This window comes from Rhinoraja longicauda, chromosome 38 (genome assembly GCF_053455715.1).
Source record: "Rhinoraja longicauda isolate Sanriku21f chromosome 38, sRhiLon1.1, whole genome shotgun sequence".
Taxonomy (NCBI): domain Eukaryota; kingdom Metazoa; phylum Chordata; class Chondrichthyes; order Rajiformes; family Arhynchobatidae; genus Rhinoraja; species Rhinoraja longicauda.
The window spans coordinates 16,357,624-16,381,216 of NC_135990.1; the positions used below are offsets into that span (position 1 = coordinate 16,357,624).

Consider the following 23,593-nt stretch of genomic DNA (forward strand, 5'->3'; position numbering starts at 1 on the left):
CACCGCCATTCAATGCGATCATGGCTGATCACTCTCAATCAGTACCCCGTTCCTGCCTTCTCCCCATACCCCCTCACTCCGCTATCCTTAAGAGCTCTATCCAGCTCTCTCTTGAAAGCATCCAACGAACTGGCCTCCACTGCCCTCTGAGGCAGAGAATTCCACACCTTCACCACTCTCTGACTGAAAAAGTTCTTCCTCATCTCCGTTCTAAATGGCCTACCCCTTATTCTCAAACTGTGGCCCCTTGTTCTGGACTCCCCCAACATTGGGAACATGTTATCTGCCTCTAATGTGTCCAATCCCCTAATTATCTTATATGTTTCAATAAGATCCCCCCTCATCCTTCTAAATTCCAGTGTATACAAGCCCAATCGCTCCAGCCTTTCAACATACGACAGTCCCGCCATTCCGGGAATTAACCTAGTGAACCTACGCTGCACGCCCTCCATAGCAAGAACATCCTTCCTCAAATTTGGAGACCAAAACTGCACACAGTACTCCAGGTGCGGTCTCACCAGGGCCCGGTACAACTGTAGAAGGACCTCTTTGCTCCTATACTCAACTCCTCTTGTTACGAAGGCCAACATTCCATTGGCTTTCTTCACTGCCTGCTGAACCTGCATGCTTCCTGGGGTCATGGGGAGAGGGCAGGAAAATGGATTAGGAAGCAGAGATCAGCCATGATTGAATGGTGGAGTGGACTCGATGGGCCGAATGGCCTAATTCTACTCCTATAACTTGTGAACCTGTGACACATGGGATGAGGGGAAGCAGCAATGGAAGTTTTGACACCAGACGCTGCCTTCTCACTGCTGCCGTCGGGCAGTAGGTTCAGACGCCTGAAGTCCCACACCACCAGGGTCAGGACCAGCGACTTTCCTATAGTTCTTGAACTAACCGGCCCAACCCTGATCCGACCTCTGCGACGGGACACTAAGGACCAGGAACGCAGGAGGATGAGGGGTGATCTTATAGAGATGTATACAATCATGAGAAGAATAGATCGGGCAGATGCACAGAAAACCTTGCCCAGGGTAGGTGAATCGAGGACCAGAGGACATAGGTTTAAGGTGAAGGGGAAAAGATTTAGAAGGAATCTGAGGGGTAACATTCTCAAACTAAGGGTGGTGGGTGTATGGAACAAGCTGCCAGAGGAGTAGTTGAGGCTGGGACTATCCCAATGTTTAACAGTCACAGGTACATGGATAGGACAGGTTTAGAGGGATTAGAGCCAAATGCAGGCAGGTGGGACTGATATAGCTGGCACATGTTGGCCAGTGTGGGCAGGTTGGGCCGAAGGGCCTGTTTCTACGCTGTATCACTCTACGACCACATGCACTGCCAGGGACTTGCCCCTTAATTGCGCTTTACACTAATGCATTTTGTTTTGCAGACTTGTCTCTGTTTTCTCTCTGAGCATGTAGACGAGGTACTAAATGAGTACTTTGAATCTGTGTTCACCATGGAGAACAGAGAGAGCAGTGTGGGGAATGCAAGCCATAGGACCTTCCTTTAGGAAGGAGATGAGGAGGAATTCCTTTAGTCAGAGGGTGGTGAATCTGTGGAATCCATTGCCACAGGCGGCTTTGGAGGCCAAGTCAATGGATGTTTTTACGGCAGATACATAGATTCTTGTGTAGGAAGGAGCTGCAGAAGCTGGTTTCAACCGAAGAAAGACACAAAATGCTGGAGTAACTCAGCGGGACAGGCAGCATCTCTGGAGAGAAGGAATGGGTGACGTTTCGGGTCGAGTCTGAAGAAGGGTCTCAACCTGAAGGGTTCAAACCTGAGAAGGGATCTTCTCGAAACGTATAAGATCATTAAGGGGTTGGACACGTTAGAGGCAGGAAACATGTTCCCAATGTTGGGGGAGTCCAGAACAAGTGGCCACAGTTTAAGAATAAGGGGTAGGCCATTTAGAACGGAGATGAGGAAAAACTTTTTCAGTCAGAGAGTTGTAAATCTGTGGAATTCTCTGCCTCAGAAGGCAGTGGAGGCCAGTTCTCTGGATGCTTTCAAGAGAGAGCTAGATAGAGCTCTTAAAGATAGCGGAGTCAGAGGGTATGGGGAGAGGGCAGGAACGGGGTACTGATTGTGAATGATCAGCCATGATCACATTGAATGGCGGTGCTGGCTCGAAGGGCCGAATGGCCCCCTCCTGCACCTATTGTCTATTGAAACGTCACCCATTCCTTCTCTCCTGAGATGCTGCCTGTCCCGCTGAGTTACTCCAGCTTTTTGTGTCTCTAGATAGATTCTTGATTTGTGCGGGTGTCAGGGGTTATGGGGAGAAGGCAGGAGAATGGGGTTAGGAGGGAGAGATAGACCAGCCGTGATTGAATGTTCCACGTTTCATCCCCAAGACTAAAAACAAAAGATCTAACCTGGCAAGCATTTGGCTCTGTAAACACCAGGATCACCGTGGCAACCCTGGCCCAACCCTATCAGAGATGTATAAGAAGATAACTGCAGATGCTGGTACAAATCGAAGGTTTTTATTCACAAAATGCTGGAGTAACTCAGCAGGTCAGGCAGCATCTCAGGAGAGGAGAGAAGGAATGGGTGACGTTTCGGGTCGAGACCCTTCTTCAGACTGATGTCAGGAGGGCGGGACAAAGGAAGGATGTTACTTTGATCCCAGTCACCTCTGTCCCATTCTTCCTGCAACTTGTTTTCTCACTCTCCCAGATCTGGCGAAGGGGTCTTTGCCCAAAATGTTAACTTCTTTGTGTAGGCATTTTGTGTCTACCTTTGATTTAAACCAGCATCTGCAGTTTTTTTTCCCGACACATCTTGGTTTAGTTTAGTTTAGAGATACAGTGCGGAAACAGACCCTTCGGCCCACTGGGTCCGCGCCGACCAGCGATCCCCGCACATTAACACTATCCTACACCCACTAGGGACAATTTTTTACATTTGCCCAGCCAATTAACCTACAAACCTGTACGCCTTTGGAGTGTGGGAGGAAACCGAAGATCTCGGAAAAAACCCACGCAGGTCACGGGGAGAACGTACAAACTCCATACAGACGGCGTCCGTAGTCAGGATCGAACCTGAGTCTCCGGCGCTGCATTCGCTGTAAGGCAGCAACTCTACCGCTGCGCCACCATGCCGCCATCTTGGTTTAGTTTAGTTTAGTTTAGAGATACAGTACGGAAACAGGCCCTTCGGCGCACTGAGTTTGCGCCGACCAGCGATCCCCGCACGTTAATATATACACACACTGGGGACAATTTTGCATTTTATACCAAGCCAATTGACCTACAAACCTGTACGTCTTTGGAGTGTGGGAGGAAAACAAAGATCTTGCAGGACACGGGGAGAACGTACAAACTCCATACAGACAGCACCCGTAGTCAGGATGGAACCCGGGTCTCTGGCGCTGTGAGGCAGCAACTCTACCGCTGCGCCACCGTGGTATTTGGTGTATTATTGTCACATGTACTCATCAGATGCAGTGAAAAGCTGTGTCTGCATGGCGTGCAATTAAATAATTCCATACATGATTACAACAAAGTCAAGCACAATTATAACAGGTCGTGCAAAGACAAAAATACCAGAGGGCAGATTGTAATGTTGCAGCATCGTAATGTCACAGGACAGATTTTTGCTCTTTGTTTATTATTTTAGGCTTGAATATGCTCTCGCAGATACCTTGAACCGTGTCATTCCAGCCGGTATCATCATGAACCATAACAAACACTTTGGTTAATGTTGGTTTTGGACATGTTAGTTGAACAAACAACACTTGCGCCAAAGACATGATTCTTGTTCCACAAAGTACAGAACAAGGGGAGGCCATTTAAAACGAATGGCCTAATTCTGCTTCTTTATCTTATGTGCAGATGCTGGTTTTAACCGAAGATAGACACAAAAAGCTGGAGTGACTCCACGGGTCAGGCAGCATCTCCGGAGAGAAGGAATGGGTGACGTTTCGGGTCGAGACCCTTCCTCAGATTGTCTAATGGTCTTCAACCTGCACTTTGATCACTACCGACCGAAGCTCATAAGTGATAGGAGCAGAATTAGGCCATTCAACCCATCAAGTCTATTCCACCATTCAATCATGGCTGATCTATCTTTTTCTCTCAATCCCATTCTCATGCCTTCTCCCCATAACCCTTGACACCTTTACTACGTCAAGAATCTATCTCTGCCTTAAAACATGCATTGACGGTCTCCACAGCCATCTGTGCCTAAATATTCCACAGATTTACCACCCTCTGACTAAAGAAATCCCTCCTCATCTCCTTCCTAAAGGGACATCTTTTAAATCTGAGGCTGTGCCCTCTGGTCCTAGACTCTCCCACTAGTGGAATCATCCTCTCCACATCCACTCTATCCAGTGTGAAGAGAATTCCTTGCTCTGCAGTAAATATCTATACTAATTCAAAACCAAATACACTATTTGAGCACAAGATGATGCACGGTTTTAGATTACAACAGTTGCCCTCAATGTGGTATCCAGCCAAGTGTTATACTTCTGCTCAGTGAGAAAAGCTGGCAGACATTCGGACTGGCTAGCGGGCACGGTGGCGCAGCGGTAGAGTTGCTGCCTTACAGCGCCGGAGACTCGGGTTCCATTCCGACTACGGGTGCTGTCTGTACGGAGTTTGTACGTTCTCCCCGTGACCTGCGTGGGTTCTCTCCGAGATTTTCGGTTTCCTCCCACACTCCAAAGACGTGCAGGTTTGTAGGCTAATGGGCTTGGTAAATGTAAAAATTGTCCCTAGTGGGTGTAGGATAGTGTTAATGTGCGTGGATCGCTGGTCGGCGCGGACCCGGTGGGCCGAAGGGCCTTTTCCCGCGCTGTATCTCTAAACATAATTCCATTGTGAATCATTCTTGATGGTTTTGGAGTCAACTTCACCTCATCTTTCGCTTGGACTGCTTACAAACCAGCGGTATACCTGTAACATTAAGTAAAGCATCCCCTCTCCCTCCCCCACACGAGTCGTTATACTAGTTTCACTGTCGTCCCGCTTAGTGTCACTGTTTGTATCGTATTGCTCTTTACCACCTTCTCCACAGCCAACAATGCACCATTGTGGGCTCCACCTTTCCCTGATCATCGTTGCATGCCTTTATTTTTGTCCTTTTGTGTACCTTTCAGTCATTGTACCTCTGGTTTCCCTCTCCCCTGACTGAGAGTCTAAGGAAGGGTCTCGACCCAAAGCATCACCCATTCCTTTTCTCCAGAGATGCTGCCTGTCCCGCTGAGTTACTCCAGCATGTTGTGGTCTACTCTTGACTCTTGTCTGCCGTGTGACGAGTGGGCATGGAGTAGCGAAAGCAGATAGTGTCAGTAGCCTTAAACACTGAGAGAACAAGTCTCAGTGATGGCCAGTTATGCATGTGTGTGTGTTTTCTCTCTCGTGATGAATCTAAAAGCATTTTGCCAAAACACCTATTCCTTTTTCTCCAGAGATGCTGCCTGACCCGTTGAGTTACTCCAGCTTTTATATATACCTTCACAGACCATACTCAAGGCCACGATGTAGAGACAAGAAAAAAAGTGCCCTTATTAGAAACATAGAAAATAGGTGCAGGAGTAGACCATTCGGCCCTTTGAGCCAGCACCGCCATTCAATATGATCATGGCTTTATTTTTGTCCTTTTGCGTACCTTTCATTCATTGTACCCTTCAATGCCTCTGATTTCCCTCTCCCATCAAAAATCAGACTGAGAGTCTGATCTAAAATCAGTACCCCGTTCCTGCTTTTTTCCCCATATCCCTTGATTCCATTAGCTCTAAGAGCTCTATCTAACTCTCTCTTGAAAACATCCAGTGAATCGGCCTCCGCCGCCTTCTGTGGCAGAGAATTCCACAGATTCACAGCTCTCTGGGTGAAAAAGTTTCTCCTCATCTCAGTCCAAAATGGTCGACCCCTTATTCTTAAACTGTGACCCCTGGTTCTGGACTCCTCCCAACATCGGGAACATCTTTCCTGCATCTAGCCTGTCCAATCCTTTGAGAATTTTATATGAGTTAATGCAAGAAGGACTCACCGATATAAAACCAGGAGTTTGAATTGATGAGACTCTCAGTCCATAACTGACAGATTTCACTCTCAGTGAAGGCCTCTACCCCATACATGGACTGGTACTCCAGTTTGGGCAGGACATAAACCGGAACATGCTGTTGAAAAAACAGAGGTCATGTCAAGTGTTAAATTGTCATACATACTGAAATCTATATACTAAAATGCTCGTTCGTTTGTTTGTTTGTTTGTTTGTGATGTAACTACAGCCAAAACGGTACACGATAGTGCGACAATTTTAGGCCCACCTTACTCACCATTGTCACTTTAGTGATAATGCAAGTAATTTTATTGAACCTATAAAGCCCGCACGTCTTTGGGACGTGGGAGGAGACGGGCACCCGGAGGAAACCCACAGGCAAACTCCACACAGACAGCACCCGTGGTCAGTATTGAACCCGGGTCTCTGGCGCTGTGTGGCAGCAGCTCCACCTCTGCACCGCAGAGCTTTAAGGTGAGATGGGGTAAAGTTTAATGGACATGTGTAAGATTGTGTCGTTTTTTTATTTACACAGAGATTGGTGGCTGCCTGGAACACGCTGCCAGGGGTAATGGTGGAGACAGATACAATAGTGGCTGAGAAGAGGCTTTTAGCTAGGTACATGGTCATGCAGGGAATGGAGGGGTATGGATCATGTGCAGGCAGATGAGGTTAATGAATCACTGTGGGGTGCAGGCCCATTCCAGTACTGTACTAATAGATGAAGTTTTGTCAGCCAAGGCACATCACTTTCCACCCGTTTAGTGCTAGGGTGGAATGTAAGTTTTAGTTATTGTTCTCGTATCCCAGGAGAATGCCTTAAAATCACAACCATCCAACTCAGAAGCACCTTGCTGCTCAGTCATTATACATGCACACTAAGTTCCTTTACTCTTGCTGCTGCCAGTGTTTACACAGTAACTATACAACGTGGAGAGGAGATCAACAAACCCAGTTACCGGCAGACACACACCAGTATCACCTCCCTCACAACACCACCAATACAGAGGCCTCACAGTGCCGGAGACCCGGGTTCCATCCTGACTACGGGTGCTGTCTGCACGGAGTTTGTGCGTTCTCCCCGTGACCTGCGTGGGTTTGTCCACAATCTCCAGTCTCTCCCACAGAGAGAGAGAGAGGGGGGGGGGGGGGGGGGAAGAGAGAGGGAGGGAGGGAGAAAGCGAGAGAGAGGCAGGCGAGGAGAGAGAGAGAGCGAGGGAGAGAGAGCGAGGGAGAGACAGGGAGAGGGAGGGGTGGCGGGGAGAGGTTTGTAGGTTAATAGGCTTTTGTAAATTGTCCCGAGGTGTGTGGGGATCATTGGTCGGTGCAGACTTGGTGGGCCGAAGGGCCTGATTCCGCGCTGTATCTCTAAACTAAACTAAAACCACGAGGCAAATGTGACGCTGTTCATGCTGCACCTCACTTACACAGGAGATAGACGCAAAATATTGGAGTAACTCAGCGGGAAAGGCAGCGTCTCTGGATAGAAGGGAATAGGTGACATTTCAGGTCGAGACCCTTCTTCAGACTAACTCACACAGGATATGCTCAGGAACACCAACTATGCATCATCCATGCATTTGTCAAAGTTTCCCAAGATTAATTTAATATTGCCCAGACACCTTCAATCTATGGGTGAAATATTGAAGGCCAAAACACTTCTATTGAGTTGGAGATGTGTCTGATGTTTGATTTTACCATCTCAGCAGGTGATGGGTTCAAAGGTTTCAAAGGTCTTTTATTGTCACATGTACCAATTAAGGTTCAGTGATATGCAAATTATCATACAGCCATACCAAAAAAAAGCAACAAGACACACGACTACATAAAAGTTAACGTAAACATGCACCACAGCAGATTCCCCACATTCCTCACTGCGTTGGAAGGCAAAACAGTCCAACCTTCTTCCTCTATAGATTCTAGATCTAGATACATTTTGTGTGGGAGCACTCTGCTGCCTCGTCTGTACCTGCTCCAAAGCCTCTACTTGTACGGGCAGCATGGTGGCGCAGCGGTAGAGTCGCTGCCTCACAGCGCCAGAGACTCGGGTCCGATCCTGACTACGGGCGCTGTCTGTATGGAGTTTGTACGTTCTCCCCGTGACCTGCGTGCGTTTCTTCTGGGATCTCTGGTTTCCTCCCACACTCCAAAGACGTGCAGGTTTGTAAGTTAATTGGCTTGGTATAAATGTAAATTGTCTCTACTGTGTGTGTAGGGCCGTGTAAGTGTGCGGGGATCGCTGGTCGGCGCGGACTCGGTGGGCCGAAGGGCCTGTTTCCGCGCTGTATCTCTAAAGTAAACTACAACTAAACATCGATAGACACAAAAGCTGGAGTAACTCAGCGTTGTCAGGCAGCGTCTCTGGAGAGAAGGAATGGGTGACATTTCGGGTCGAGACCCTTCTTCAGACTAAACATCCTTCCCTTAACAATGTGATCAGAACTGCATGCAATACTCCAAAGTGGCTTACCCAAAGTATTGTAGAGCTGCATCATTACTCCCTGACTATTATACTCAAAAACCTAACCAATGAACCAAGTCCACAATGGCCACAACATCATATCCATCTGCTTTACCCATTAGGAGGGGTGGCTGTAGCCAGAAAGCATAGGTTCAAAGTAAAAAGTAGGAGATTTAGAGGGGATTTGTTGACTTTAGAGATACAGCATGGAAACAGGCCCTTCGAGGCACTAAGTCCGCACCGACCAGCGATCACCCCATACACTAGCATTATCCTAACACTAGCGACAATTTACAATTGTTTTGTTGAGGCCAATTAAACCTACAAATTTGTACGCCTTGGGAGTGTGGGAGGAAATCAGAGCACCCGGAGAAAACCCACGCAGGTCACGGGGAGAACGTACAGACAGCAGCCGTAGTCAGGATCAAACCTGGGTCTCTGGCGCTGTGTGGCAGCAACTCTACAGCTGCACCCTAGGTATCTGAGGGAGAGTTTTTATCCACCAAGTTGCTGATCAAAATCTAGAACATACTGCCGTAGTGGAAGCAAGTACACTCACGAGATTTAAGTCGTGTTTGAAAGAGCACTTGAAATGGTCCCCTCTCTCTCTCTCTCTCTCTCTATCCCCTCCCCGCCCAAGTTGCAACAGATTCTCGTTTTCACAAAACAGCTAATAATGGCCTGTTTCCTTTATCATCGTTACTTTTTTGCATTTTTTTCATTCATTCGTCTTTATAGAAACATAGAGACATATAAACATAGAAAATGGGTGCAGGAGGAGGCCATTCGGCCCTTCGAGCCAGCACCGCCATTGATTGTGATCATGGCTGATCGTCCAGAATCAATCTCTCATTTCCCTTTTCCCTAACTAATCTGAAGAAGGATCTCAACCAGAAACGTCACCATTCCTTCTCTCCAGAGATGCTGCCTGAAGGAACAATGAATGGCGGTGCTGGCTCGAAGGGCCAAATGGCCTCCTCCTGCACCTATTTTCTATGTTTCTATGTTTGTGAACTGGGATTAAGTGAAAATTTTAAGGAAAAGACAAATTTTGAGTACATTTGCTGCCCAGGTTACCCATCTCTCGTGTCCCCATGTAACTGAAGTCCTTCAATTATTGAAGGTAGACACAGAGTGCTGGAGTAACTCAGCGGGTCAGGCAGCATCTGTGGAGAACATGGATAGGTGACGTTTCACAGAGTGCTGGAGTAACTCAGCGGGTCAGGCAGCTTCTCTGGAGAGAAGGAATGGGTGACGTTTTGAGTCGAGACCCTTCTTCAGACTGATTTAAACCAGCATCTGCAGTTCCTTCCTACATGTTCCTTCAACTAGGGCGGCACGGTAGCGCCGCGGTAGAGTTGCTGCTTTACAGCGAATGCAGCGCCGGAGACTCAGGTTCGATCCTGACTACGGGTGCTGCACTGTAAGGAGTTTGTACGTTCTCCCCGTGACCTGCGTGGGTTTTCTCCGAGATCTTCGGTTTCCTCCCACACTCCAAAGACGTACAGGTATGTAGGTTAATTGGCTGGGTAAATGTAAAAATTGTCCCTAGTGGGTGTAGGATAGTGTTAATGTACGGGGATCACTGGGCGGCACGGACTTGGAGGGCCGAAAAGGCCTGTTTCCGGCTGTATATATGATATGATGATATGATATGATATTGCGTCCTTCGACAATCAGTAACCTGTACCTGCCTTCTCCCCATATCCCCATATTCCGCAAGTCCCCTGAAGCTCTATCTAATGCCATCAAAAATCAAACAGGCAGTATTCTCGAACATATTTCAAAAGATTTAAAAACTTTTCATTAAAAATATTCATCGATATATTTAAGAGGGGTAATGGTGGATTATCACAGCTGAGCGAGTTTATTACACAAAAAAAAACATTTTTAATCAGTGCTCATTGACTGTGAGCTGACCAAATGTAAAGCACTGACAAAACATATACTGAGCCAGTTATGTTGAGGTACAGTAGCAAGTATCTTAATGAATTAAAAAATGCTTTTAAATCACACCTATAAAAAATGACAAATAAAATGGCTTAATTTTAAGATCTTCACCAAAGGGGTGTAAATCGATGCAATTAGCCAAAACTCACGAACGGTGATTAATTCATACTGGGGCAGGACCAGTTTTGTGAGCTATTAACAGTTCCTATTAACCCAAGAAATTACGCAGACATTAAATGTGGGAGGTAATCTGGACTTGGCAGTTCTTTGGTCTCGTCCTTGCTATTGAGGCAGTGCAGCGTAGGTTCACGAGGGCAATCCCCGGGATGGCGGGACTGTCATATGAGGAAAGATTGGAAAGACTGGGCTTGTATTCACTGGAGTTTAGAAGGATGAGAGGGGATCTTATAGAGACGTATAAAATTTACACAAGGTCCGGACAAGCTTGATGCAGGAAAAATGTTCCCAATGTTGGGGGAGTCCAGAACCAGGAGCCAAAGTCTAAGAATAAAGGGGAGGCTGTTTAAAACTGAGGTGAAAAGGAGCTTTTTCATCCAGAGAGTTGTGAATTTGTGGAATTCTCTGCCACAGAGGGCAGTGGAGGCCAAATCACTGGATGAATTTAAAAGAGAGTTAGACAGAAATCTAGGGGCTAGCGGAATCAAGGGATATGGGGAGAAGGCAGGCACAGGTTACTGATTGTAGATGATCAGCCATGATCACAATGAATGGCGGTGCTAGCTCGAAGGGCCAAATGGCCTCCTCCTGCACCTATTTCCTATGTTTCTATGGGAGGTAATCTGGACTTGGCAGTTCTTTGGTCCCTTCCCAGCTGTTATCAGGCAACTGAACCATCCTACCACAACTAGAGAGCGGTCCTGAGCTACAAGGGACCTATGCCAGGATTCTGTTTGTGGACTTTAGCTCTGCATTTAACACCATTGTGCCAGAGCTACTACACTACAAACTCTCCCAGCTGACTGTGCCTGAACCCCTCTGTCGGTGGATCATCAACTTCCTGACGGACAGGAAGCAGCATGTGAGGCTGGGAAAGCACATCTCGGACCCGCAGACCCTCAGCATAGGAGCACCGCAAGGCTGCGTACTCTCCCCTCTCCTTTACTCTCTCTACACCAACGACTGCACCTCCACAGACTCCTCTGTCAAGCTCCTCAAGTTTGCGGATGACACTACCCTGATTGGACTGATCCAGGATGAGGAGGAATCTGTCTGCAGAGGGGAAGTGACACAGCTGGCATCCTGGTGCCATCGCAACAACCTGGAGCTCAATGCTCTCAAGACTAATTGTAGACTTTCAAAGAGCTCCCCCTCCCCTTCCCCCCACTCACCATCAACAGCACCATAGTCACATCTGTGGAGTCATTTAAGTTCCTTGGAACCAACATCTCCAGGGACCTTAAATGGAGGGCCACCATCGACTCCACAGTCAAAAAGGCCCAACAGAGGATGTACTTCTTGCGGCAACTGAAGAAACACAATCTGCCACAGGCAATGATGGTCCAATTCTATACTGCTATCATTGAGTCCGTCCTCACCTTCTCCATCATGGTCAGGTTTGGCTCAGCCACCAAGCAAGACATCCGGAGGCTGCAACGGATCGTTCGCACAGCTGAGAAGGTTGTTGGCTGCAACCTTCCCCCCATTGACGAACTGTACACTGCAAGGGCTAGGAAGCGAGCGGGCAAGATCATCTCTGACCCCTCTCACTCTGGCCACAAACTCTTTGGAGCACTTCCCTCTGGAAGGCGACTCCGGACTGTCACAGCAGCCACAGCCAGACATAAAAACAGCTTTTTTCCACGAGTGATAGTTCCATCATCTCTTGGAGTGGAACGTTGTGTCAATGTCTCCCAGCTCCGGGTCTCTGTAACAGTCTCCCCATCCATCCATATAAAATTATTAAAGGACTGGACAAGCTCGATGCAGGAAAAATGTTCCCAATGTTGGGGGAGTCCAGAACCAGGGGCCACAGTCTTAGAATAAAGGGGAGGCCATTTAAAACTGAGGTGAGGAGGAACTTTTTCACCCAGAGAGTTGTGAATTTGTGGAATTCTCTGCCACAGAGGGCAGTGGAGGCCAAATCACTGGATGGATTTAAGAGAGAGTTATAGAGCTCTAGGGGCTAGTGGAATCAAGGGATATGGGGAGAAGGCAGGCACGGGTTACTGATTTGGGACGATCAGCCATGATCACAATGAATGGCGGTGCTGGCTCGATGGGCCGAATGGCCTCCTTCTGCACCTATTTTCTATGTTTCTATGTTTCTACGTTTCATCCCATCCGTACCAGGACTCACCTCTCCGAGCAGGTTCCCGGTTCCACTGCCGGCGAACCAGGCCTACAGTTGGGAAATGGCCGCAGATATTCCCTACATAATACCCAAAGGCTTAAAACACAAAGTCGTGTAATAACTCAGTGGGTCAGGCAGCATCTCCAGAGGCCATGGATAGGCAACGTTTCAAATTGGGACCCTTCTTCAGACTAGACATACAGTAGATAGGCGACATTTGAAATCTGATGAAGAGTCCCAACCTGAAATGGGTTTCCGCATAGAAGGCAATGGATCAAGGGCCAGTAAATAGAATGTATGGATGGGAAAGCAAAGAATGGGTGCAGTGGTAGAGTTGCTGCCACACAGCGCCAGAGACCAGGGTTCCATCCTAACTACGGGTGCTGTCTGTACGGAGTTTGTACGTTCTCCCCGTGACTTGCGTGGGTTTTCCCCGGGTGCTCCGGTTTCCTCCCAAGTACAGGTTTGTGGGTAAATTGGCTTGGTGAAATAATAAATTGTCCCTAGTGTGTCATACCCTGGTGTGTTAGCTTGCGGGGATCGCTGGTCGGCGTGGACACAGTGGGCCAGAGGACCTGTTTCCACGCTGTATGTCTGAACTCTAAACTGCAGATGCTGGTTTGCAGTCTGAAAAACAACTTGAAGAACCCAAAATATCACCTATCCATATGTTCTCCAGAGATGCTGCCTGACCCACTGAGCTACACCAGCACTGTATTAGAGTCATAGAGTGACACAGTGTGAAAACAGGCCCTTTGGCCCAACCCACCCACACCGGCCAACAATGTCCCACCTACCCTAGTCCCACTTGGTCCATAACCCTCCAAACCTGACCTATCCATGTACCTGTCCAACTGTTTCTTAAATGATAGGATAGTCCCAGCCTCAACTACCTCCTCTGGCAGCTTGTTCCATACACCCACCACCCTCTGTGTGAAAGTTACCTCTCGGATTCCTATTAAATCTTTTCCCCTTCACCTTGAACCTATGTCTGGTCCTCGATTCACCTACTCGGTAAAAGACTCTAATAGGACTCTGTGCATCTACCCGATCTATTCCTATTCCTACGACACAAGATTCCAACACCTGCAGTTCCTTGTGTCTCCACGGTACTCAAAGGTCAGATAAAGGGAGGATGTTTCCTGGGACTGAAGGGACCAGGGCCCATAGATAGTTTAGGACGGAGATGAGGAGCAAATCCCTTCACCAGGAGAGTAGTAAACCTTTGGGATTCTCTACCGTGGAGGGTTGTGAAGGATCAGTCATTGTATTCATTCAAAACAAGGATTAACGGATCTCAAGGGAATTAAGGAATATGGATCCACAGATGCCGGTTTACACCAAAGAAAGACACAAAATGCTGGAGTAACTCAGCGGGACAGGCAGCATCTTTTTTTAGTTTAGTTTAGTTTAGAGATAGTGTGGAAACAGGCCCTTCGGCCCACCGGGTCCGCGCCGACCAGCGATCCCTGTTTATTAACCCACTAGGGATAATTTTTACATTTACTAAGCCAATTAACCTACACACCTGTACATCTTTGGAGTGTGGGAGGAAACCGAAGATCTCGGAGAAAACCCACGCAGGTCACGGGGAGAACGTACAAACTCCGTACAGACAGCACCCGTAGTCGGGATCAAACCCGGGTCTCTGGCGCTGTGAGGCAGCAACTCTACCGCTTATTTCTTACGTTCTCATAAAAGCTGCACAGGATATTCCACATAAAAGATTGATAGTTTCCTCATCCTTGACCATAAACAGGAAACAGACAAGGAGCAGGGTCCATGCTGATGATACATGAGCTGCTGCCGCACTGAGTGACTGGAACACTGAAGAGCAGAGCATTTTTAGCTTCACCAAAAGGGGTGGCACGGTGGCGCAGCGGTAGAGTTGCTGCCTCACAGCTCCAGAGACCAGAGTTCCATCCTGACTACGGGCGCCGTCTGTACGGAGTTTGTATGTTCTCCCCGTGACCTGCGTGGGTTTTCTTCGAGATCTCCAGTTTCCTTCCACACTCCAAAGACGTGCAGGTTTGTAGGTTAATTGGCTTGGTAAATGTAAAAATTGACCCTTGTGTGTTAATATGCGGAGATCGCTGGTCGGCGTGGACCCGGTGGGCCGAAGTGCCTGTTCTCTTGGCTTATATAAATTGTCCCTCGTGTGCAGGATGGCGTTAGTGTGCGGTGATCGAAAGTTTAAACCGAAGTTGGACACAAAATGCTGGAGTAACTCAGCGGGACTGGCAACATCTCTGAAGAGAAGCAATGGGTGATGTTTCGGGTTGAGACCCTAGTGTGTGTAAGATAGTGTTAGTGTGTGGGGATCGTTGGTCGGCACGGACTCGGTGGGCCGAAGGGCCTGTTTCCGTGTTATATCTCTAAACTAAACTAAAAAAAGTAAAGGCAAACAATCACACAAAGCTTACAAAGGAGCAGGTAACTCACACTGAGTAATTTGACAATCTGTTCAGTTTAGTTTAGTTTCAAGATACAGCACGGAAACAGGCCCTTTTGGCCCACCGTGTCCGTGCCGACCAGCGATCCCCGTACACACTAACACTATCCTACACCCACTAGGGACAATGTTTTACATTACCAAGCCAATTAACCTACATACCTGTACGTCTTTGGAGTGTGGGAGGAAACTGAAGATCTCGGAGAAAACCCACGCAGGTCACAGGGAGAACGTACAAACTCCGTACAGACATCACCCGTAGTCGAGATGGAACCTGGGTCTCTGGCGCTGCATTCGCTGTAAGGCAGCAACTCTACCGCTGCGCCACCGTGCTACCACCGTGCCCCTGCCCACTGTTAGCTGGGCAGGGACACTGGAATGGTTAACTGTTTGACAATGAATCAAAATGCAGGAAGAAATATATTCCCCACTTTCTGAGACTTACATATTTTGGCTACTGAAGGATTAAACTGCATTTAGTTTAATAAGTTCTGGGTGAATGGAAGGTTCAAGCAGCAAGTAACTACAAAGACTCTACTCCAAAGACGTCCAGGTTTGTAGGTTAATTAGCTTGGTATAAATGTAAAATTGTCCCTAGTGTGTGTAGGATAGTGTTAGTGTGCGGGGATCGCTGGTCGGCATGGACTTGGTGGGCCGAAGGGCCTGTTGCCTCGCTGTATCTCTAAACTAAACTAAAATAACTGTTGGAACGCAGAACAGTACAGCACAGGAACATAATGGCTTTGGCCCAGAATGCCTGTGCTGAACACAATGCCAAGTTAGACTCATCCCCTCTGGCTGCACGTGATCCACACCTCACCATTCTACACATATCTACAAGCCCCATAAACACCACTATGGTACCATGCCTCCACCACCACCCCTGGCAGTGTGTCCCAGGCCCACACCACCCTCTGTGGAAAGAAAACTTGCCTCACACATCTCCTGTAAACTCTGCCCCTCTCACCTTAACACCATGCCCTCTAATGTACACACGGCTCCACCATATGAAACAGGTTCTGACTGTCTACTTTGTTTGCGCCTCATTCTATACGCCTTCATTACCACTCTATCTACTTGTCTTGCCACTTTCAGGGTGCTATGGACAACAATGAGCTGGGCATGGAGGGGCGACGAGGGGGGAGCGTGGGGGGGGGGGGGGGAAAGGCTGACGAGAGGTGGAGGGGGGAGAAAGGCTGACGAGAGTGGTGGGGGACAACGAGAGTGGTGGGGGGGCAATGAGAGGGAGGGGGGCAATGAGAGTGGTGGGGGGGCAATGAGAGGGAGGGGAGGTAATGGGCTTTGGGAGGAGGTAAGGGGCTTGGGGTGGAGGGTCTACAAGATGGTGGGAGGGGCGACTGTCTGGAGGTGCGGGCTAGCGGAGGGGTGATGGGCTGGGGAGAGGGGTGGCAGACTGGGGGGGGTAAGGGGGGACAGGGTGGGGGAAGGATTGACTGGGTGGGGGGAGACAGGGTGCGGGGGAGACAGGGCAGGGTGGGGGGAGGGGGTGGGGGAGGTGCGACAGGGTGGGGGGAGGGGTAACGGGGGGGAGAGGTAGTGGGCTTGAGGGGAGGGGCAACAAGATGGTGGGGGAAGCGACGGGCCGGGGGAAGGGCAATGGGGTGGGGGAAGGGTTGGAGGAGGGGTGACGGGAGGATGGGGGGGGAGGTGCGACGGTCTGGGCAGGGGTGGAGGGGGTCAAAAACCATACAGCAACCATGTTGCAGTATGCGCTGCGTTGCAGTGGGGAGCGTATTATTTACATCAGCGTATTGAACGGCTGCAGGATTTTGTTATAACACAGGTGATAACAAAGGAACCAATGGCTTCTACTGTGCGGTATCACCACAGCTCTGCAGTGCTGTGTCAGGCTGGAGTTCTCTGCTTATAGGTCTGGAGTGAGATTTGAATCCCTGTGTCCCTGACTGAGAAGAGCGTGTTTCACTGCACTCAGTGCACCCCACAAGTAGGAACCGTCGATAGTTTCATTTACTTTAGTTTAGAAAAACAGCGCAGAAACAGGCCCTTCGGCCCACCGAGTCCGCGCCGACCAGCGATCCCCGCACACCTGCACTATCCTACACACACACGAGGGACAATTTACAATTTTTACCAAAGCCAGTCAACCTACAGACCTGAGATAGGCACAAAATGCTGGAGTAACTCAGCGGGTCAGGCAGCATCTCTGGAGAGAAGGAATGGGTGACGTTTCGGGTCGAGACCCTTCTTCAAACTCAGCGTCAGTACATCCTACAACCCTGAAGGGAAAGGCAACATCTCTGGAGAGAAGGAATGGGTGACGTTTCGGGTCGAGACCCTTCTTCCTTCGATTTGTACCAGCATCTGCGGTTATTTTCCTACACAACCTACACAACCCTGTTTGTCTTTGGAGTGCCGAAGGAAACCGGAGCGCCCGGAGAAGGTCACGGGGAGAAGGTCACGGGGAGAAGGTACAAACTCCGTGCAGACAGCGCCCTAGTCAGGATGGGACCCATGTCTCTGGCGCTGTGAGGCAGCAGCTCTACCGTTGTGATACAGTGCCGTACACTAACGGCGCCGTGTTGGGGAGAGAGGGGCACTCACCTTCTTTCTGCCTCCTTTGTTGGAGCGCGGCCTGATCTGGGTTTTGTGCACACTGCCACGCACGAGTAACAGCAGGTCGGACAGGCTGAAGAGTTTGTAGGCCACGTTGCCAGATGGAGGCTCCGTGTAGTCAGATGCCGATTCCTCACAACTCAGCAGCTCCTCTGACAAGAGATCTAAACAGGAGACAAATCATGCTGCACTTTATATCAACGTACCACACTGTTCATACTTGGTGTGTTGTTATATCACAAGGACTATCTTGTAGAAACATATAAAATTCTTAAGGGGTTGGAGAGGCTAGATGCGGGAAGATTGTTCCCGATGTTGAGGAAGTCCAGAACCAGGGGTCACAGCTTAAGGATAAGGGGGAAGTCTTTTAGGACCGAGATGAGAAAACATTTCTTCACACAGAGAGTGGTGAGTCTGTGGAATTCTCTATCACAGAAGGTAGTTGAGGCCAGTTCATTGGCTATATTTAAGAGGGAGTTAGATGTGGCCCTTGTGGCTAAAGGGATCAGGGGGTATGGAGAGAAGGCAGGTACAGGTTACTGAGTTGGATGATCAGCCATGATCATATTGAATGGCGGTGCAGGCTAGAAGGGCCGAATGGCCTACTCCTGCACCTATTTTCTATGTTTCTATGTTTGCCCGCGTAGCAACATGTATATATGAGAATGACGTGATATTGGTGGCCACTCTGGTTCCAGGTGGCAGTGTAATAAACTGAGCCTGCTCGGCTTTCAACCCCCTAAACACGTGTACTTGAGGTCATTCCAGTCATAACAACGGTATAACAGATACCGGACCACGAAGTACAACATGGTGGCAACGGTTTGTGTGATTTAGCCCCAGAAAGGTAAAGAAAAAAAAAAAATGTAGACAAAACAAAGAAAGCCCTAGAGAAAATGAATGCTTTCCAGCTCAGTAAAGAATGCTAGGAATGCATCTCGACAGGGCCACTATACATGTAAGTACCTGATAAGAAGTCAGTGCCGAGCTACCGACGGGACACTGCAAGCAGCTGAGGGTGGTGAGTGAAGGGCCACATCGCGCCCCGACCCTGCGCAGGCCCCAGGCCCCGACCCCAGGCCCCGACCCCAGGCCCCGACCCCAGGCCCCGACCCCAGGCCCCGACCCCAGGCCCCGACCCTGCGCAGGCCCCAGTATGGAAACCGGAGAGTCCGGCCACACACGGAGACGCGGCGACCGGTAAGACCGAACGCTCACAGAGCCGAGAGACTGAGCACTCACCAAGGCGTGACGTGGTGATCGGAGAGACCGGCCACACCCGGAGATGAGTGGCCACCAGCAGATGAGTGGCCACCCAAAGATGAGTGGCCACCAGCAGATGAGTGGCCACCAGCAGGAGTGGCCACCAGCAGGAGTGACCACCAGCAGGAGTGACCACCAGCAGATGAGTGACCACCCGGAGATGAGTGACCACCAGCAGATGAGTGACCACCTGGAGATGAGTGACCACCGGAGATGAGTGACCACCCGGAGTTGAGTGGCCACCAGCAGATGAGTGGCCACCAGCAGGAGTGACCACCAGCAGATGAGTGACCACCAGCAGATGAGTGGCCACCAGCAGGAGTGACCACCAGCAGTTGAGTGACCACCAGCAGATGAGTGGCCACCAGCAGGAGTGACCACCAGCAGATGAGTGACCACCAGCAGATGAGTGACCACCCAAAGATGAGTGGCCACCAGCAGATGAGTGGCCACCAGCAGGAGTGGCCACCAGCAGGAGTGACCACCAGCAGGAGTGACCACCAGCAGATGAGTGACCACCCGGAGATGAGTGACCACCAGCAGATGAGTGACCACCAGCAGATGAGTGGCTTGAAGATGCAAGCAGCGAATGAAGGCGTATTTTGACAATTCGGTCAAAGACCTTTGGTGTTTATAAAAAGTAATTGTGTGTAGAGTTTTGTTTGTTAAATATATTTTATTTTATATAAGACAAGGGGGATGTTGTGATATTGCAAGGACTATTTTGTTATATTACAAGGACTATCTTGTTTGCCCGCGTAGCAACATGTATATATGAGAATGACGTAATATTGGTGGTGACTCTGGCTCCAAGTGGCTGTGTAATAAACTGAGCCTGGATTTATGCTCGGCTTTCAACCCCCTAAACACGTGAACTTGTGGTCATTCCAGAGTCATAACAACGGTATAACAGATACCGGACCACGAAGTACAACATGGTGAGGTGACATTTTGATGTAAATAGTATAATTGTATTATGTAGTGAGATCAGAGAAACCAGATGTGCAGGAAAAAAACTGCAGATGCTGGTTAAAATCAAAGGTAGACACAAAATGCTGGAGTAACTCAGTGGGACAGGCAGCATCGCTGGAGAGAAGGAATGGGTGACGTTTCGGGTCGAGACCCTTCTTCAGACTGATGTCAGGGGATGGGGAGGCACAAAGTTACACGCACAGTTACACTTTCTCCCACCCTGCCTCTTGCACAGACGCTTTGAGGAAGGACCTCCTTGCTATTGAGGCAGTGCAGCGTAGGTTCACCAGCTTAATCCCTGGGATGGAGGGACTGTCATATGAGGAAAGATTGGAAAGACTAGGCTTGTATTCACTGGAGTTTAGAAGGATGAGAGGGGATTTTATAGAGACGTATCCACTGCCTTCTGAGGCAGAGAATTCCACAGATTCACAACTCTCTGACTAAAAATGTTTTTCCTCATCTCTGTTCTAAATGGCCTACCCCTTATTCTTAAACTGCGGCCCCTGGTTCTGGACTCCCCCAACATTGGGAACATGTTTCCTGCCTCTAACGTGTCCGACCCCTTAATAATCTTATACGTTTCGATAAGATCCCCTCTCATCCTTCTAAATTCCAGTGTGTACAAGCCTAGTCACTCCAGTCTTTCAACATACGACAGTCCCGCCATTCCGGGAATTAACCTAGTAAACCTACGCTGCACGCCCTCAATAGCAAGAATGTCCTTCCTCAAATTTGGAGACCAAAACTGCAGCGTTTCAGAGCAGTGCAGTATCAGTAAATGGGAAGCGCGTTCATTATTCTTACGTGTCTTTCCCACGGAGCTGGGAAGGTTGCCACAGGCAGTGGGATGGTGGGCTTCAGGGACGTGGGCGCTGAGGGGATTGTGAGTGAGTGGTGGTGCAGGAGGGTTGTGCCGTGTGGAGTCTGCCTCTTGCGTGGCCTGGGTCTGATCCAGGGGCTGCAGTTTGGGACTGGGCTTTAAGAGTTTACATTGCATGCGCAGGATCTGCCCCACTGGGTCAAACTCCTTCAGGAGGCGTTTGGAAGCTCTCCTCTTGCACGCCACGCCCTTGGTCGTCTGGCAGCTGACGGGGTCCCGGTCAGGAGATGGAGACCGGGGAGTATCTGGGATGGTTTCTTCAGGACCGGGAAGGTCAGGTTTCTGTGGGAGGGTCGGCAGGTCGCTGGGGCCGGCTTGCAAAGGGTCGCTGCCTTCATTGGCCTCCATGAAGCTGGTGTCGATCACCATCCGGTCTTCGTCCGAATCACTGTCCAACTCCAAGTCTTGAGAAGCAGCTGCCTTGCAGGTTTCCAGCCTCTCCCTCTCCCCCTCCTCCTTCGGCTTGGTCTTCTGCTGGCCGCTGCTGGGGTGTTGGCTGCTTTCACTCGCTTCCGTTGAGCTCGGCTCTCTGCCGCTGCTCGTGAGTGAGGGGGGAGGCTGACCTTCCTGGGGTGCTTCTTTGGCCACGTGCGCAGGCTGTGACTCGGTCTGGGGGCCGCCCTGGCCTTTACAGTCCGCTGCTACTGGAGCAGGCTTGGCAGTGTTGGCCTTGGCGGTCCGTCTACCAGCCCTGGGGCCGCCATCTTTGGGCTTTACCTCCTCTGAGGAGATAGTTCCAAACGTCTCCAGTTGGGTAAAGTCAGCGTTAAAATCCAGATCACCGCTTCCACGGGCATCGGCGGCTCTCTGGTGCTCACGGGGATCAGGCATCTACGTTCAACAAGACAAACACAGGGACTGTTACTGGCAACGCTCAAAGCCCACCCCACACCACCACAAGCCCACCCCACCCCACCCCACCACATGCCCACCCTCCCATGGTATGGTGAACAAAACTGCACAGGTCATAAGCGATGAGTGGAATTAGGCCATTCGGCCCATCAAGTCTACTCCACCATTCAATCATGGCTGATCTATCTCTCCCTCCTAACCCCATTCTCCTGCCTTCTCCCCATAACCTTCAATTTTTCAATTCTTTAGGCCCTGTCCCACTTAGGCCACTTTAAGGCGACTGCCGGTGACTAGGCTGTCGCTGAACGTTTGCCGGGGTGTCGCGGGCGTGACCGTGAGGAGTCGTCAATGAATCGTAGCGGATCTCGGCGCGTCGCGGTAAAATCTACCCGCTAGAAATGTCTGTGCGCCAGCTGGCTTGTGGCCAGGTATCGTAACTTATTGCGGGCGCTGTCTGTCGCACGCTGTCCCCAGGTTTGCTAGGTTGTCGCAGATGCATTTAGAAGCACGTAATATTAAATTAAGAAAAGGCATTTGAAGATACCAGAAGATAGTTTTGTTGAACCAATTTATTTACCGTCAGGACATTTGACGGGTAGATTGGAGGTGACAGTTTGAGGGTCAGGTAAGCGTGGGGATTTCGCGATGTTTCCGAAGACGGTGTAATCTCTCAGCCAGGTGCTAGTTTCACACAAAAAGTCACTTGTATCGACCTGACTCGGCATTGTCGTGGTCATTGTCGGAGGGTAAATGCCATGATCACAATGAATGGCGGTGCTGGCTCGAAGGGCCGAATGGCCTCCTCCTGCACCTATTTTCTATGTTTCTATGTAAAAGAAAATGTTGGCGATCTGCTACGACTTTGACAGTCGCCGGCAGTCGCCTAAAAAATCGCCTAAGTTGGACAGGCCCTTAAGGTCAGAGACATGGGGAATGATCCTGACCTTGAGTACTGTCCGTGTGGAGTTTGCACGTTCTCCCTATGACCGCGTGGGTTTCCTCCGGGTGCTCCGGTTTCCTCCCACGTCCCAAAAACGTGAGGGTTTGTAGGTTAATTGGCCCCCCAGTAAATTGGGCAGAATGTGCAGGGAGTGGACATGAAGGTGGGATAGTACGGTACTAGTGTGAACGGGAGACCGATGGTCGGCGTGGACTCAGTGAGCCAACGCTGCATCTTTTAATCAATCCATGAATGTACTCCACTCTGAAGCACCAAGTCAGAGACGGCTACAGACCAATGTATCTGACCTACAGTAGCATGCCCACGCTCCCAGCTGCTAATGCTGCCCCATTCTCCTGCCTTATCCCCATAACCTTTGACACCCTTACTAACCTTACCATAGAGTGGATGTGGAGAGGATGTTTCCACTGGCGGGAGAGTCCAGGACCAGAGGCCACAGCCTCAGAATTAAAGGGCGCTCTTTTAGAAAGGAGGTGAGGAGGAACTTCTTTAGTCCGAGGGTAGTTAATCTGTGGAACTCATTGCCACAGAGGACTGTGGAGGCCAAGTCAGTGGATATTTTTAAGGCAGAGATAGACAAGTTCCTGATTAGTGCGGGTGTCAAGGGTTAGAGTCATAGAGTCATAGAGTCCTACAGCACAGAAAGAGGCCCTTCGGCCCATCGTGTCCGTGCCGCCCGTTACCAAACACAGTCTAATTTTAATCCCATTTTCCCGCATTTGGACCGTAGCCCTGAATGTTGTAGCATTTCAAGTGCCGATCCAAATGCCTCTTAAACGTTGTGAGTGTTCCCGCCTCCACCACCACCCCAGGCAGTGAGTTCCAGACTCCAACCACCCTCTGGGTGAAAAAGTTCTTTCTCACATCCC

At 49.6% G+C, this 23,593-nt stretch overlaps 1 protein-coding gene across 2 annotated transcripts in view; it reads right to left on the bottom strand.

Moving 5' to 3' along the window:
* Positions 1–23,593, bottom strand: part of ice2 (interactor of little elongator complex ELL subunit 2) — a 70,200-nt gene that overhangs the window by 23,550 nt on the left and 23,057 nt on the right. For both annotated transcript variants that reach the window (XM_078429760.1, XM_078429759.1), the window contains exons 7-9: positions 20,836–21,742; positions 17,782–17,957; positions 6,013–6,142 (exon numbers count right to left, since the gene is read on the bottom strand). In XM_078429760.1, coding sequence (XP_078285886.1) covers positions 6,013–6,142; positions 17,782–17,957; positions 20,836–21,742 — 1,213 coding nt within the window. The remainder of the gene's footprint in view (positions 1–6,012; positions 6,143–17,781; positions 17,958–20,835; positions 21,743–23,593) is intronic.